Genomic DNA, 16826 nt, shown 5'->3' with positions numbered 1-16826 from the left:
TTTGTTTTTTTGAGCAAATGAAGGCGTTCCTTACGTCATTTCCTTTCGAAAGCGGAAGTGAAACACTTAGCTCCTGTGGGAGGTGCCGGTGGAGTTTAGCGAAGTAGTAAATACATTAATTTCCAATGGATAACCAAGGAAGGAAAGTAATAGTATGTGACAACGGCACAGGGGTAAGCCATTTAAAAAATTTTCAAATAAAAGAAATGACTGCTCTAATTATTGTCCTTGGATATGAGATGTATGACTCACTAATTTGACAGATAAGGTTGAAGAAGTTATTAATGTTTTTTATAACGCAAATGTAAAATTACCTAAAATCAAGTGTACAATTAATGATTTAAGATATTAAATTTAGTTGCTTGTATAATAGTTCATTATTATACAAACTAGTTGCCTGTAATAACTAATGAAATGCGTTACTTTCAGTTTGTCAAGTGTGGATATGCTGGCTCAAATTTTCCTGCTCATGTATTTCCTTCGATGGTTGGACGGCCAATAATTCGAGCAGCTAATAAGATAGGAGATATCGAAGTGAAGGTAAGATTTAGTAGTGTAATGTAATTATCCTAAACTCTCAAGTCAATCGGCAGTTATATCCATTATCCCCTTTCCATGAAACTTAATTTTAAGAGATATAGGAATTGTATTTTTCATTGCAGGATATGTATGTCAAAGTAAGGAAGATTCTACAGTTCTGTAAGCTTAAGCGTTTGTGTGATATGTTTTAAAATGCTCATCAATCCATTCCTTGTTAGCATGTATTAAGCGTAATTAATCCGCCAAAGTGCATTTATATGTTCTCTAGGCGCTGGAGTGTTTTTCATTGTTTATTTTTATCGCCCTTATTTCGATTTCATATTTGTTCTTAGCTGTGAGATTCAGCCGGCTGGCTAATTAATCCTTGCTTCATACCTATTGTGTAGTAGTTTAAATGCAGCGATATTGTGTGTGCTTGCTCTAATGTTTATCTAACTGTTCCATGAATTTTCTTTGCTTTCTTGCATTCCTTGAGGAATATGCCAATGTTCCAGTAAGTAATAACCTACATAATGCTACTGTTTTAGTCGTTGTTGAACTACCCTGTGGTTTTGGATGTTAGTAGTTTTTGTGTTTGAAATACTTTTGTATGTCGTTATGCATCCTAAGAGTATATCATCAATAAAGAAGTAGTAATTATTTTTATGAACGTAATTTTCTTCTTACGGCAGGACTTGATGGTTGGTGATGAAGCCAGCAAGCTTCGATCTATGTTGGAGGTTAATTACCCAATGGAGAATGGGATTGTCAGGTAATCATAATGCTGCTGATATAATTGTTACATTAAGAAGTATTTGATACAGAAAGGAAATATTTAAAATAAATTTTAATCTGCATCCTCAGTACCACAAGCCGTATTAGGAGGAATTTAATTAATTTTTTATTAATTGTTAACCTCTTGGAAATTTTATAGGATGGCTATGAAAGGAAAGAAAGCAAATTATTTTTCTTTATTGTATTTGATCATCATTTGTCACCTAGTACAAGGGTATTTTTCTGTGGACTTCGTGTTAAGTGCCGTAATAATCTTAACTTTAAGTGTTTCTCTTCGCCAAAGTATTTTGCTCATTTTAAGCATATGTATACTCTGCAGAATGACAGTACACACTTCCTCTACAATTGTCCAATTGGTTATATTGTGCAAACCAATGGAAATGCAGTTTCTGCTTTGTTCTTGCGTTAATAAGTGAATTTTGTGTTTGGGAAATACTTTGTGTCCATAATTCAAGTTTTCAGTTAATATATTATAATTTTATTTAACGTCATTTTTCTGGGCAAGATTGAGACTTCATTTTCACTTCTCCCCCCTTACCCCATTACATTACATTGAAGACATTTATAAACACCCAAGCCTTAAGATAGAGGAAAACCCATGTAGATGGGAATCGAACCTGTGACCTGTGTAGTGGTAGGCGAGAATGTTACTCTGCTGCAACCGGGGCCAGACGAGGCTCAGTGATTATCTATTGTAAAGGAATAATCTGTGAGCCTCCTCGAATGGCTATGTTGTGTTACTTAAATACATTTTATTGATTGATTTTTTAACCTTTTTGTCATGTTTACCATGTCTTCATTATAGAAATTGGGAAGACATGTGCCATGTGTGGGATTATACTTTTGGCCCAGAGAAGATGGATGTTGACCCAAGGGAGTGCAAGATACTTCTTACTGAGCCCCCAATGAATCCTACCAAAAATCGTGAAAAGATGATTGAAGTAAGTAGTATGATTAAGATGTTTCATTGTATTTCGATTTGAATTGTAGAGATTGAATATATTCATTCTTAAGGTGCTGATTTTGAGTTCAATATATGAGTGTTGATAAAGAGCTGTTAAAATGTAAATGATATAATAGTATCAAAGCTGATGGTGTGAAAAGTTGCCATGGGTTGAGTTTTTCATAATAATATCGCCCAATATTTATCATTCTGTTCATTCAGGTGCACCATCAAAAAGGTTTTAATGTGCTTTGTTGCACTGTTACACAATTCAATTAAACTTTTAAAATAATGGTGCTTTATATGCAACTGAGCACAGCCTGTTTGGTATTTTTAGGTTTGTTTAATGTAAAGTCCGAGGCTAAATTACTGCTGCCTAATTCTCTACATCTACTTAATACCCCGCAAGCCGCCGCAAGGGCGTGTGGCGGGGGGTGCTAGGACACCACCCGTAATTTAGAAAAGAAAAAGAAAAAAAAACCGCATGCAATAACCACAAAATCATATATAAAAAAAACATGGCATACATTCATGCATGAACACTTACACCTCACACACATGCAAACACAATAAAACTAACAACTAACATACACATGCACCTGAAAGTATACCTAAAAGCTTTGCAGTGTTTAACTTTGCTCCGACTTGTAAATTCAATGTTTTTAATATTTCTAAAGTGACTTCGGTTTCTTGCTATTATGATTTCTGATTGTTCGGGGAAAGAATGAGTATTTGTACCTATCTGTCTTGGAATCTATCTCCCTTAGTTTATCTTTGTGGTCTGATCTACCTAAGTAGTGTGGGGCCATTATAATTCCTTCAGTGTCATAGTTAAACTCGTTTGTTCTGAACCTTTCTAAAAGTCTAAGCCTCGCTTGTTCTCTCCGCACTTCAAGTGGTTCCCAGCCTAAACCCCCTAAGAGACCTGTCACACTTGTGTTTTTATCATAACAATTTTTAACGAATCTTGCGGATTTTCTCTGGACTTTATCTAATTCTTTTTGCCAAATTTTCTCCCACGGATCCCAAATACTTGCGGCATATTCCAAATGAGGTCTAACTAGAGCAAAATAACACCTCTCTTTAACTAACTAATTGAAATGTTAAATGTGTGTATAAAAATGTTAACATTGCTCAATGATTTTTTTTCCTGAGTGTTTGATTCTTCATTTCAGGTGATGTTTGAGAAATACTGCTTTTCTGGTGCATACATTGCTATCCAAGCAGTTTTGACACTTTATGCTCAAGGGTTGCTCAGTGGTGTTGTGGTGGATTCAGGTGATGGTGTTACACACATTTGTCCAGTTTATGAGGAGTTTGCTCTTCCCCACCTGACACGGAGATTGGATATTGCTGGTCGTGACATCACACGATATCTTATTAAGGTTAAATATTTTTTATTTCTTATCACAGCTTGTTTTTAAACACATGCTATCACATAGCTGAAAGAAATGTCTCCCTTTGAGCATATCTTTTTAATGTGAATGTTTTCTAATTTTGCCCTGCATATTGTTACAAACATTGACCTATCTCTATTTCTATGCTCCACAAGTAATGACAACCTCTCGTCTTTTCATTAATTAATATAATTTGATATCAAGGAATCATGATGAAATGAGATGTACCCATTACAAATAAGTAGAAAATTTTATGTATAAATGCTAATGCTGGCAATCCTGCTGTATGTGCACAATTTTTACTAAATAAATAAAATAAATAAATTTAATTTTAATTTTCTAAATGATATTGGCATGTTTTTATAATTGATCTATTTTACTTTTATGGTATATTTCGGTTTCATCAGATCGAAAAGATGGTTTGTGTTTTTAAATGTAAACTTCAGTTGCTTGATATTAGATGTCCCCGTTAATTTTGTTGTATTTTAGGTGTTTTTTTCTATTATGAAGCTTAATTTTTTTATTGATTACCATGACATTGTTATGGTCAAAATTGAAGTGACAAGCCCATGGCCCAACTCGTTGACCCTCAATCACATTATGGAGTGCTTTCTCTTGGCCTTTTTATTTATAATTCCTTTAAATATTTTGAAGAACAATTGGTATTAGGAAATAGCCTTAATTTAGTTGTATCATTAAGTGGATGGGGGCTTGGGTGTTATAGAAGTCTTTTGTGTGTCATCTGAATATGCTTTGGCATTTTAATTTGACAATTAATCTGGGTTAGCATTGTGAGAGTACCATATTTCTTTTTATGTGGGTCATTCAATAAGTATGTAAGAAAAATAGGAAAGCAAAATATTTAGGGTAGATTTTTTTTCATATTTTTCAACAATTTCCTTTTACCTCAAAACACTTTTCCCAGCATTTCTCAAGTTGGGAAATAGAAATAATCACCGGGGGCCAAATTTGGTATTATTAATGTTGGAATTCCATAATTTTCTCCATTGAAATTGGGTGGGTGTGCATCTGTGCATTGCCTTGATGGAAGATAATTTGTTCAGTTGCAAAATGGGGAATTTTTTTTAAATTTCTTAGTTCACTCAGTGCAATAACAATAAAATAATGGCCATTTATTCTTTGTCCTTTTCGCAAGTAATTCATGTAGATAATTTTGGACGCATCCAAAAAAACAGTGGCCATCATCTTGGCGACTGATTTCACTGTCTTTGCCTTATTCTGAATTAGATTACCTTTAAAAACCCACTGTTTTGATTGTTCCTTTGTCTCTGGAGTGTAGTGGTATATTCATGTTTCATCTGCAGTTATGTATTGGGGAAAAAACTCATCAGGATTGTGATGGAAAAGTGCCACATTGCCCTTCAAATCAACCACAGGGTTGCATTTATTCTCTTAGCAGCAGTCTAGTGAGAGTTATGGCTTAATAAAAGAAATCTTTTTCCGATACTACAAGTGCCATCTCTTGGATTTTTTAATGAGTTATTGAACGACCAATGTATTTCAGCCAGCATGTCAGAATGAATTCATATTGGTTCCCTGGACCAAAACAGCAAATGTGATACAGTATCTAATTTATTAAGAATGCATGGACTTAGTGGCATATTGACATTTCAAGTGGAAATTTTAGATAAATTAATACCATGTTCAGGTAGCGAACATTCTAAAAAATTTTACTTGATCTTATTGTTGTAATTTATTTTTAGCTCCTCCTCCTTCGAGGGTACGCTTTCAACCATTCTGCTGATTTTGAGACTGTTCGCATAATGAAGGAGAAGCTGTGTTACATTGGTTACAATATTGAAACAGAGCAAAAACTGGCCCTTGAGACTACTGTTTTGGTTGAGCCTTACACAGTGAGTATGCTGAATTCATAAGAGTAGAATATAACTTTGATCTCAATTATCTGATTCTTTAAAAAGTCATTCATTCACCTGAATGGTTAACTTAAGATATACTTTTGGATGCAATAGTGTAATTTTTGAAAACATTGAAACTCTTGGCATACTTCAGGGATGTTGCAGTTTATTGGGACAGAACAGCGTCATTTAATATAGTTAAATGTGATGTGATATAACAGGAACATAGACACTATTCATCAAACTTTGCATTGTATTGTATTCTGTGAAATTCTCATCTCATTGCATATGTATTGTAGTCACTTCTATCTCATGTGTGAATTTTGCAACTCCAATATCACGTGTACATTTTTATTGGCATGTTAAATTTGAAATGAATATGTCCTAGCCTTGTTCGTACACTGGGTGAAAATATTTATATAAACAGCCTCAGTAGCATGGTGACATTCACTTCTGCTAATCTAAGCACATAATTTCATTGCAAAGTATGATGCATTAATTATCTGCCTCATATCACCATGACAGGTTGAAAATTGTGATGTAAGTCTGCCATTGTGCGGTAAATTTTTGACATATTCATTCAATTTAACATTTCTTTTGTGAATGCCTTTGTGTGAGGTTTGATTTGGTCGAGATATACTTAGCTGGTGTGGTAGAAATTTATATTTCATTGCTTTACCAGATATGTAGTAGTTAACCATATATTTTATTGGATTTCCAGCTTCCTGATGGCCGTATAATCAAAGTAGGTGGTGAAAGGTTTGAAGCACCAGAAGCTCTGTTTCAGCCCCACCTAATTAATGTTGAGGGGCAGGGTATGTACCATTTTTATCACTTTCTATTTATATATTAGCATATATGCCACACTCGTGTCTTAAAGTAAGTCACATTCTTCATGACATCTCCTTTTCTTTTTTTTATGAATATCTCTTTGAAATAAAAAAGTAGTCATTAAGTTAGATTGTGAATTTTTCATATTTACCTGACAAATTTTAGTGTTTCATGTATTTTTTAAACCATTTCTAATGTCATGGGAAATATTTTTCCTAATTTTTCAATCTCTTTGTAATTTGTATATGCATGTTTTTATTTTCATTTTTGTGATATTTGCCATGCCTGGTGTTTTTTTCCCACTTAGTCTTCTAAGTGTACTTTTTCATTTGCACTGCTTCGCAGCGAGTATTCATATCATGCCTCATTTTTATTGTAAAGACATCTATCTCCTCCTATGTCACACAACCATTTCAAAGCATTGGCGGTGGTAAATTCAATTTTTTACTTGAAATCGTAGTCGATCTGTGGACTTAACCCTTGCTGACACTCCTGTCCATCCATGCTGTTATCCCAACTTCTGTTTTTGTACCATTTTCTTCATCCTTTCCGTATCCATTATTTACCATATCACCAAAAACCAACCCTACTTCCAAGTGAAATCCTCTATTAATATGTCCAGGGGTTGCTTTCCGCATATTCAATATGATTCAATACTTTGTCATTTATTGAAACTCACGGTATTGCCAGCAATAATTATTGCTCAATATCATCAGAAAACAATGAGTTTTGCATTAAAAAAGGTGTGTGTAAAGTTGCTCTTGATTGTAAATTGAAATTCATCTGTGAATATTTGTACACCAATGGTATTTTGTTGTGAATAGGATTTTGTATTTTAGGTTAACAATTGAATTCGAATACCAGTGAAACTTAAGTGAATGATCTTTTTTAAAGGTATTGCTGAGCTGGTGTTCAACACAATTCAAGCTGCTGACATTGACATGCGTTCTGAATTATACAAGCACATTGTTTTATCTGGTGGGTCTACAATGTATCCTGGGCTTCCAAGTCGTTTGGAGAGAGAAATCAAACAACTCTATTTGGAAAGAGTTTTGAAGAATGACATAGATAAATTATCGGTATGTCTTTGTTTGGTTAATTAATTCATTACTGAAATAATCTGTGCACAGTTAGTTAATTGATGAGTGTATTTATGGATAGCATACATATTCTGTCGAAGATAATATCGGATGGCTCCATTTGGTTGTTTGGTGTTAACTTTTGTAAAGTAAGTAATTGCGTGTTCTTTGTTTTTAAGAGCAGGTTAATTTGGTTTAGTGTTAATTAAATTATGATAAATGTTTCACATGAATTTTGTATGATTAGAGATACTATTATTATTATTACTTTTTATTTGCCCAGAGATTATAATACAAAAATACCAGGTAGGTGGTGTATGTACATGATATAAGGCACGTCAAAAAGGAGCAAAGACACAGGCTCAATTGAGATACATAAAAGAAATTATGCTCATAGTTACATAAATGTTTGGCACAAACCCATGAACATTGGCTGTAACATGCACATGCAATTCAAGTTCAGAAAAATCATTGATCACCAACATGAATCAGACCATGACCATTGCTAGAAACTAAAAGTATGAACTTACTGGTCTGGAATATTGGTGAGATATTCGTCAACCGAGTAGAACATATTGCGCTGTAGATATCTTTTTAATTTATGCTTGAATGCAGCAGATCCCTTTGTATCCTTGATACTTATGGGTAGTTTGTTATATAATCTAATGCCCATTTCATTGGGTCCTAATTTCAATGCTTTAGGTCTTATATTCCCATAATGGATGCCATTCCTTCCTCTGGTGTAATGATGATGATAGGCAGAGTTAAGAGAATAGTTGCCTATGTTATTTTTATATATAGAATTAAAAACATAATGTGGATGCATGGGAGTGGTAGCAAATGTAATTTATGGAAAATAGGCCTTGATGGACCATTTTGAGTTTTCCTGGAGATAGTTCTAATAGCTTTCTTTGAATTTTAAAGATGGTTTGAGAAATAGCAACTGATCCCCATAATATTATACTGTACGTTAGATTTAAATAAATTTCCCCATAGTATAAAGTGAGCAGTACAGTTTTACTTGTAGTTTCATACAAGTGTCTTAATAAGTAGCAAGTTGATACTGTTCATGTATGCTTTTATTGGGCCGAAAAACGTGTATGATTCTTTGTGTTATCTGTTCTCTTTAACTAGTAATCAGTGTCTATGCCTATTAGGATTCCTTGTAATGAAAATCTCTGTTATAAGTATTTTTTGGCATCCTGGGGTACCAAGTTCCATTTATTGCCATCATCTGCCTCCAAATATGTAAATTACAAGGACTTGCAAACTGACTTGTAGCTTTGAAAAATGGGCATGTAGTAAGGATCTTCAGTGCTATCAGCATTGGGCATTGGTGCTCAGAAAAATTGTCACTTCCTCAGGTGCCACAATAGCATTGTGCCAGTAATATTTTTGGCTTTTTCAGCGGTGGCACCATAATGCATGTGTTATATATGTTGCCATTTTTCCTATTTGATGGCAGGCACTGCGACCAGAATACAAATCTCTTAATTCTAGTAATACTTGCTTTCATTAATGATGAAATGTAGATTTACATTGCCGGGGGTTTATCTGATTGAGTTTTAAATTTCTACAAAAAAATCTGCAGCTTTGTGCCCTTGTGGTTCTTGCAAACTCAATTCATAAGTATAATCTCTAATCAAAATTTAAAATATAGAGAAAAATGAATGTGTTTAGTTTCAGCTTGTAAAACAGGCAATGGACAGAATTAGTTTTGAAAATGATTGTGTGAGAAAAATTTATATTATATCAATGTGAAAGGCCAATTTCTACTGGAAAAATTTATTTTGTGATCTAGTTTCAATATGTAAAGGCCATTTTCAGATGTATGAGTAAACATTCCTTAGATTATGAAAATCCTAGGAAGTTGGCGGAAGGTGTGTGATTCAAAGTCCCGAGTAGGAATAGGGGGAAGTAAAAGCTCATTAGTTAATTAGTTAGTTACCTTTGCATAGCACATTGTGTGTTATGTCAAGGTAAATAATGGTTTGCGGCTTGTTCTCTAGCCTCAAAGCTGAAGTGATACTTAAGATGGATGAGGACTAGTCACATCAATAAAATGATGGAGTGTAGGGCTGATGATTACGTAGGATTTGGGTTCAGGAAAGGTATAGGCAGACATGATGCTATTTCAGGAATGAGATCACTAATAGAGAGGAAGATAGAGTACATTCTGGATGCATTTTGTTCATATATTTTTAAAAGGTGTTTGAAAGAGTAGACTGAATCCAATTAGTGACTGTATTGCAGAAAATAAGAGTAGGTCGAAGGGTTTGGTGACTTATCCATAACCTGCACATCTCAGACTATGCAGGTGAGAGTCAAGATGGACAGTGTTAGGAAGAGAAGTAAGTCCATTATCATCCCAGCTTCTTAAAGCTGACTGCAGTAATATACTAGCATTTTGCTTGATAGTGGAAATGAGTGAAGCTGACTTTGATTTCTTTGTTCCCAAAATGAATGTTTTCAGTTGTGCATTACGGAATTCTAGCCAATGATACTAATAATATGCTTGGTAAAATGTGTATACTTAATGAATTGATGAAAGGCCATTTGATAGTGGATCAGAGTGTAATTTATTTTTGTTATGATTTTTTCAGAAATTCAAAATAAAAATTGAGGATCCACCTCGAAGGAAAGATATGGTGTTCATTGGAGGTGCAGTTTTAGCTGAAGTAATGAAGGATCGTGACACTTTTTGGATGACACGAGAAGAATATCAAGAAAAAGGAGTAGGAGTGCTCAAGAAGCTTGGTGCTCGGGCCAGCTAGAAGTGGGTGAATAATGTTGTTAGGGCCCTGCCAGGGTGGTCATACAGAAGCAGTGGAGAAGCACAAACTATCTGTCAGCCCATTACACTTGTTGATTGCAGATGTACATAATAGGTGTCCATTTTTGCTCTAATACCAGTTAGGGTGCCGACTTAATAGGAGGCCAGTCTAAGATAGCCACTGGGAACACACCAATTTGGGCATTACTGTGACTGCCTTTCAATACCTAGTGAAGGGAGTTTGATAGGGCTTCCTGTCTTGTGTGTTGTTGTGGTGGAATATTTTCCTAAGAATTCTCCTGCATCGTGGAGTTTATATTCCACCACAACCAGTGCCACAACAGGCCTTCCGGAAAGCATTAGTGTAATACAAAGGATTGATAAAGTTAACATTGATTTGTTGATTGATTGAGATGGCTCATGAGAAACCATGATGGTTTTGTTTAGGAGTGGTTGGTGCACTGTGCTTCTTCTGCGAGTTCATGTTATTGCCTGTTAATTATGTGAGCTGTTGTGATAATCTTGGCTCTTTGAGTATGGGGCGATATCCCACATTCTTGGGTCATGTGTGCTGGATGATCACTTGGCCAGTTGGAGTCCCTAGTTTGTTCATAAATTTCTCTTTTAGTGCCCAGAAGAATCCACTCTTCATGGCCCCCAAATTTGCCAAATGATGAATAGATCTCTGATTGAAAAATTTCCAGTTATGTTCTCAAAATTCCAAAATGAATTTTACTTAAAAAATTAATTTGGCCCTAGTTCTAAGGTATCTCAAAAGAGTTTTACGTGTAAATTTTTAATTAGTCTATATCATTTTGAGAGTAAAGAGTATTTATTCTTACCCTATAGTTTTTTGTATGCTTGGAATTTTGATTATTTGAACCGCGCATAATTGATTTTCTGGTAAGGATACAAAAACGTACGGGTGTGTGTGCATTTATCCATGAAACCTAACTACTGTTTTATTTTATTTTTACATTTGCCTATACATAGTTACATTTGAATTCCCTCTATTATGCTCTATGGTGCAATATCATTTGAGACATGACTTCTTGTTATTGAATGGAATAACTTTCAGGTCGAGTACTTCTTGCTACCACTTCCCTTTTTCTTCAGTTTTTTGGTCTGCTAACCTTGTATAATAGTTTCAGCTCTGGGTTAAGATCGTATTTGTTTTCCCATGATTAAAGACACCTGTGTTTTGTAAGATATATGTTTTAACATTTTGAAACAATCATGTTTTGTGAAGATTATATCATCTATATTTCTCATTTATTAACAATATGTTATGTTGTCGGATGCATACTGTGGATTATTTTTGTTCATTGGGTGTGTCCTCATAGCAGAAGATTTCATGATTACTCGTATTGTTGTCTAATTTTAATAAACTAAGTAGGAGTCAATATTGAAGGATTAACTTCTGCCATGGCAAATGTGCAGACCCATTGTGTGTTATTATTTTTTTGAAATTATATATTGTGTGTGTGCCAGCGTAAGTTGTGAGTGCACCTTGTTGAATTGTACATTTAATTCTAATGAGAGCAGAAAATATTATAAATAACTTTCACATTGAGATATTAAAATCTCAGCATTACGGTAAGTCAATTTATTTGTTTCTGGCAATGACAAAATATGTAAGCTCCTGTAATGTGTTTTAAAAATCCTAAACAATTAATTATTTGTGCTTTATCCTTCCTTGATGACACTTGATTGGTTCTCCTTCTACTAATTATTCATGAACTCTATGGGGCCAATTGCTTTATTGCTATTATTACCCTATCATTTTTTTTGTTATGAAGAGAAAGATATTGTCTGGAAATGCTTACGAGCCAAGACTGTCAATTTAATGAAATATTAATACCACACATGTAAATAAAATTCTTTCCCAACATTAAATGTATTTTTATTGTTGTAACACTGTTAGATAACCTATTATGCGTATCCTTTAGCTCTCACTTAATGGATAGTACAACATTTGTGCAAGGGTAGCTCCTGGGAAAAAGTCTGCTAGTTGACCTATTACTTGTGTTAGCCCAGTCATTTCATGTAAGCATGAAATATAAATTCATAATCTTGTAATTGAATATGATTGCACGCATCAAAGAATAGCATTTAACTCAAGTATTTCATGCAAGGCTGTGAAGGAAGTTTAGTGAGGTTGTTTCAATGTGGCGAGGTTAATATTATTCAAGGCTAGTCTTACCCATGCTGCAAGGTAAATTCCAATTTTAATGATTTTGCAATGAAACTTCTTTTTTGTCTTGCACATCATTTAAAAGATTCATATTTTGTTGAAGATAATGTACTGTTTCCTGGCCCATAAGATAGGTTTTTTTTACTTACTTGCGTCTTACGGGTCGAGGCTACACAGGTATAATTTCCACTTGTAAGCGCAAGTCGATTTGCCGGACAAATACTTTTACATTTTTTTCCTACATCAGGCATAGAAAATGGTGGCCATTATTGCAATTGTCGATAATATCAATGTTTTGAGTCCGTAGTAAGCAACAGTGTTAACATGATAATAATTTCATTTTTTTTTGAGTGACAAGTATTTTTCCTAAATTCTGAATTGAAAAATCAGAATATGTCTTATTCGCTTGGGAAATGCAATGCATGAATTCATATATTAAATACAATTGATAGATAATATTGTCTAAATAAGTACTATTATAATATTTTCTGTCAAATTACCTTGAAAAAAATAACCCAACCTGACTGGGTGTGTAACAGATGACATGATTGGCGGTCAGGTGCAGTCGGAATTCATGCCAGCAAGCCATTCCAGTTCAAGGCCAAGTTTCCTTGAGCGTTTTTGTGAACGAGACAGTTTTATAATGCAGTCTACTATAAAAGTCGATAAGATAAATTTGCAATGATAAATCCAATTTTGTTTTAAGCAAAAGGTTAAATTTAGCAAAGTACAAAAAATATTCCATAACCATGTCTGCTTCTTTTATGGTTAATGTGTCTTGTAATTGATTTTTTGAGTAAACAATTGATTACTGTCCTTAAGATTAATCTTCTCTGCAGTCAACTTATTTTGTAAGTTAAAATACAATGTCAACTGGTGTGGTGTTTATCATATTTCATTTTCCAATAATTTTCCAACTTAGAGCCCTTATTCCAATTAAAAAAACATCAACATTTTCTTACAGAAGTCATTATCAGTGGTGAAATCTGAGGATTGGTTCTTAACACCACCTTGCACTTTCCTGTCAAAAGCCAATCAGTTCAGACCTTGATCTCATAGTTATTTTGGTTGTTCTCAGTAATTTTTTCTAATTTTCCATCATTTGTGGTCTTAAGTAAGCTATTGTAACTCAGGATGCATCCAATAAGTTTCCCTATGGCATATGCCATACAATTAACTTTTTAGTTGCTCCTTGGAGAAGCTTCATGTGTTTCTCCTTTTTTTTCTTCAATGGTTCTATGTTACAATTACTTTTAACTTTCTCTATACTACTGCAGTCAGTAGGGCTTCACAGTCTCACTGAAATCTACTCCAAATGAAGTATTAAATTAGCTACTTCCTTACATTTAGGCCATTACTATTTGGCATGAGTTGTTCCTATTTGAAAGCCATATTTACAAGTGGTATTCCAGATATTATTTCCTCTGCCTTCTTCCAGCCTAGTGATCTTGCTGTCTAGGTAACAAAACTTTGCATTTTCAAGGGTTTACCTCTTTCCACTGCTAATCATTTAGTCTTATCTTGTACATCTAAAAGTTGTAGTTTTCTCAATATATTTTTAATTAAAAAAAATAAGGACAAGCAGACCAATGATTATTGTTTCCAGTTACTCCTGTTCACAGTTACAGGGCAATTTGATCCCACACACTGTGGTCAAGTCAATGTGAATTCCACAGATGTTAATCTTGTTGGTTCAACTTAAAATCACTACAGGCCAAAATTGTCTTGACAAATATCTAACAGGCCTAATATCTTGGTATTCCAGGCTTCATGTGGCCTCTAGGCTACTAGCTGGACCTACCAGAACAAGAAAAAAGGACATCCTGACTCAACAATTTTTCCAGAGTTATAATTCCCATTGCTCTTTAGAATGAGAATCTAATCGGCTGAATTCTCACATCCATTCTGCTCCCCGCGGCTGCTCCGGCCTTTGAACATCCTTGGAGCCTGGCCACCCACCTCTTCCTAAAATAGATTTATTTCACCTCTACCATTTGTAGGCAATAGCAATAAACTTTATTGGTCAAAGGGTAGAAATAAAAAATAATATGCAGCTGAAAAAATATAATTTATGTCACAATGCATGTGGTTTATATTTTATTTACATAAACATAATTCTTACTTTGATGCCACGTACAGGTATTTCAGGAAGTTATCCATTGTGTAGAAATGGTTATCCAAAAGATAAAAATTTAATTTTAGGTTTTATTGGCAGGGGCTATTTTCATACGCATGGGTATGACTTACTGGGAGCACTCAGTTAAGACTGAATTACCATTATTCAGGCCATCGGTGCAAGGATCAGTGGAGCAATGATGCAAGGACTAATTGTTCATCCCATTTGTGAGAGCCCAGGGCGTTGGCCCAGAGTGATATCGGAAAGAGGGTGAGTAAGGATAATGCTCCTGGGTCAATAAGGGAGATGGCCCAGCAATCAATGACTGGTGTACACCTGAGGCAGAGGTCCACCTAATAGACCTATTTTCTTTCCATGGAGTTACCTCAGACTTTTATTCCTAACCAACATGAACATCAAACAGGCTTGATTGCTAGATGTTCCCCTCTCACCGCGCTCTAGACTGCTTGAGCACGACACCATTATTTACATCAAATAAAGGTAATGCTGTCTCATACTATAATCCTACTAATACGTAAAATGATATCCGTGCTTATTTTGTTTAGTTCAACTTATTTTGGTTTGGAATTCTCTTAATGTACTCATACATAGGGGTCATTGCAGTCTAGGAGTAGAGCGTTGTACTAATGACTGGGGGGCCCGGTTTCTATTCCCGGGCAAGGCTCTCTGGACACCCTCAGCCTCACCCAAGGTTTTTGATTTTTTGGGTACCAGGTCTTCCCGGGAAACTATAGTTGGCACAGGGAAAGGAACTGGCCCCCCTATCCTGATGTGTGAATTTCACATGCCGTCAGGCTTATTACAGGATGAACTCTATGGTCACCTACCAAACCGACCTTTGGGTAGATTACTTTGTTAATGGTACTCATACATACAGACAGGTTCTTAAATCTAGGCAATCATGAATTCTAGTGAGCCTATGATGGCCACCTGTCAAGTTAGTCTGATGCTAAATGTAATATCAGTGGATATTTTTGATGTCCAACTACTGACTGATCTGTTTATATCAACTGGTAACATGTTTGGGGAAGGCATTTTTATATTATCATTATTGGTACTCCACTGGTCAAATTAGGTTATGGATGGACAGTCTAGACAACTGCACAACAATACATTTACTTGCCTCTCCTAACAAAAAACACAATCGGACATTGGACCGTATATTAACTTCCACCTCAATTCTGTATACTTCCTTCTTCCCTTCAATCAATCCAACATTCCTATCTTATTCCTACCCTTTTCTCACTTGACCAACATTCTCGGGGATCGAGATGGTGCGGGGGCTAACGTACTGGCTTCCCACCCTTAGGGCGCGGGTTCAAATCCTGGCGGTGTTGAATATTTTTCAGAGGTATCTCGATCCCTACTTGAGGTACTTTGTGGAGGGCACTTTGAGTGAGTACGCCGTCCGTTGGATGGGACGTTAAACTGCGGACCCCTTGGCGCCTTTCGTAAAGAGTAGGCTAATGCCGATGCCGGGTTTCTCTCCACCCTTCATCCTTTCCTGTCCATCCCCTATGGCGCAAATGACCTTAGCTGTCGGTCGCCTCCCCTCAAAACTACTACTACTACCAACATTCTCCCCTCTTTCAGAGTCTTCATAAATCCATTCCTAATCAAAATACCCTGAATCCATCTTTCCTTCCTCCTTTGGATTTCTCTCAACAATCCTCTCTTTTCCACCACACCTAGCACTCCCTGCTTCTTTCCCTTTCTGCCCATTTCATCTTTTCCATCCTGAATGAATCAACTTTTCACCAAACATCAGGTATTAACTTCTAATCTACAATATGAAAGGTAGAAATTTGTACTTAAAAATCATTTATATACATAGGTATCCTCATTGATATTAGGTTGTAAGTAATGAAATAGTGATTGCCCTGAAGTAAAGTGAAATTACTACTTCCTTTTATTACGATATTAATGAAAGTAGAGCTAAAAATTTTTCATCATGTGCTACAGCCATTGCTACTAGTATAAATAGCTTGCCCCTAGTTGCCACTTCCCACTCGCCTTGAAGAAAATCTCCTTTACATTTTCATTAATCTGTGTTTTATGGACTTTAAAGAGGCCCTGGGAATACATCCAGGTGATTTTTTGTGTAAGCCTAGTTCAAATTGAAAACTGTCACAGATGTTTACATGCTTCATCATAATTTTATAGACATTATTACTTATTATAAGTTTACAAGGAAGCTCGTTAAAATTAATAAATAGATATGGTAGAATCCCTCTTGTCTGGCCTTCATTTAGTTAGATGACATTTTATCTGGCATTGGTTT

General features: G+C 35.2%; 1 protein-coding gene across 4 annotated transcripts; it reads left to right on the top strand.

Annotated features, from left to right (window-relative positions):
• Positions 1 to 59: 59 nt before the first annotated feature.
• Arp2 (Actin-related protein 2) lies at positions 60 to 12100 on the top strand. 4 transcript variants are annotated; one of them, XM_071593865.1, is made up of 11 exons: positions 60 to 173; positions 430 to 540; positions 663 to 677; positions 1016 to 1033; positions 1212 to 1291; positions 2120 to 2255; positions 3433 to 3642; positions 5379 to 5528; positions 6253 to 6346; positions 7257 to 7441; positions 10045 to 12100. In XM_071593865.1, the coding sequence occupies exons 1-11, from the start codon at positions 126 to 128 to the stop codon at positions 10213 to 10215; spliced, it is 1218 nt and encodes a 405-aa protein (XP_071449966.1). In that variant the 5' UTR covers positions 60 to 125; the 3' UTR covers positions 10216 to 12100. The 4 variants fall into 4 exon arrangements, with proteins under 4 accessions (XP_071449966.1, XP_071449967.1, XP_071449968.1 ...); XM_071593866.1 differs by lacking the exon at positions 663 to 677; XM_071593867.1 differs by lacking the exon at positions 1016 to 1033.
• The last annotated feature ends 4726 nt before the right edge of the window (positions 12101 to 16826 follow it).

This window comes from Hetaerina americana, unplaced genomic scaffold (assembly GCF_022747635.1).
Source record: "Hetaerina americana unplaced genomic scaffold, ioHetAmer1.1.p SCAF_6, whole genome shotgun sequence".
NCBI lineage: Eukaryota > Metazoa > Arthropoda > Insecta > Odonata > Calopterygidae > Hetaerina > Hetaerina americana.
The sequence above is the reverse complement of the archived record's forward strand: the minus strand, read 5'-3'. Positions and strand labels throughout refer to the sequence as shown.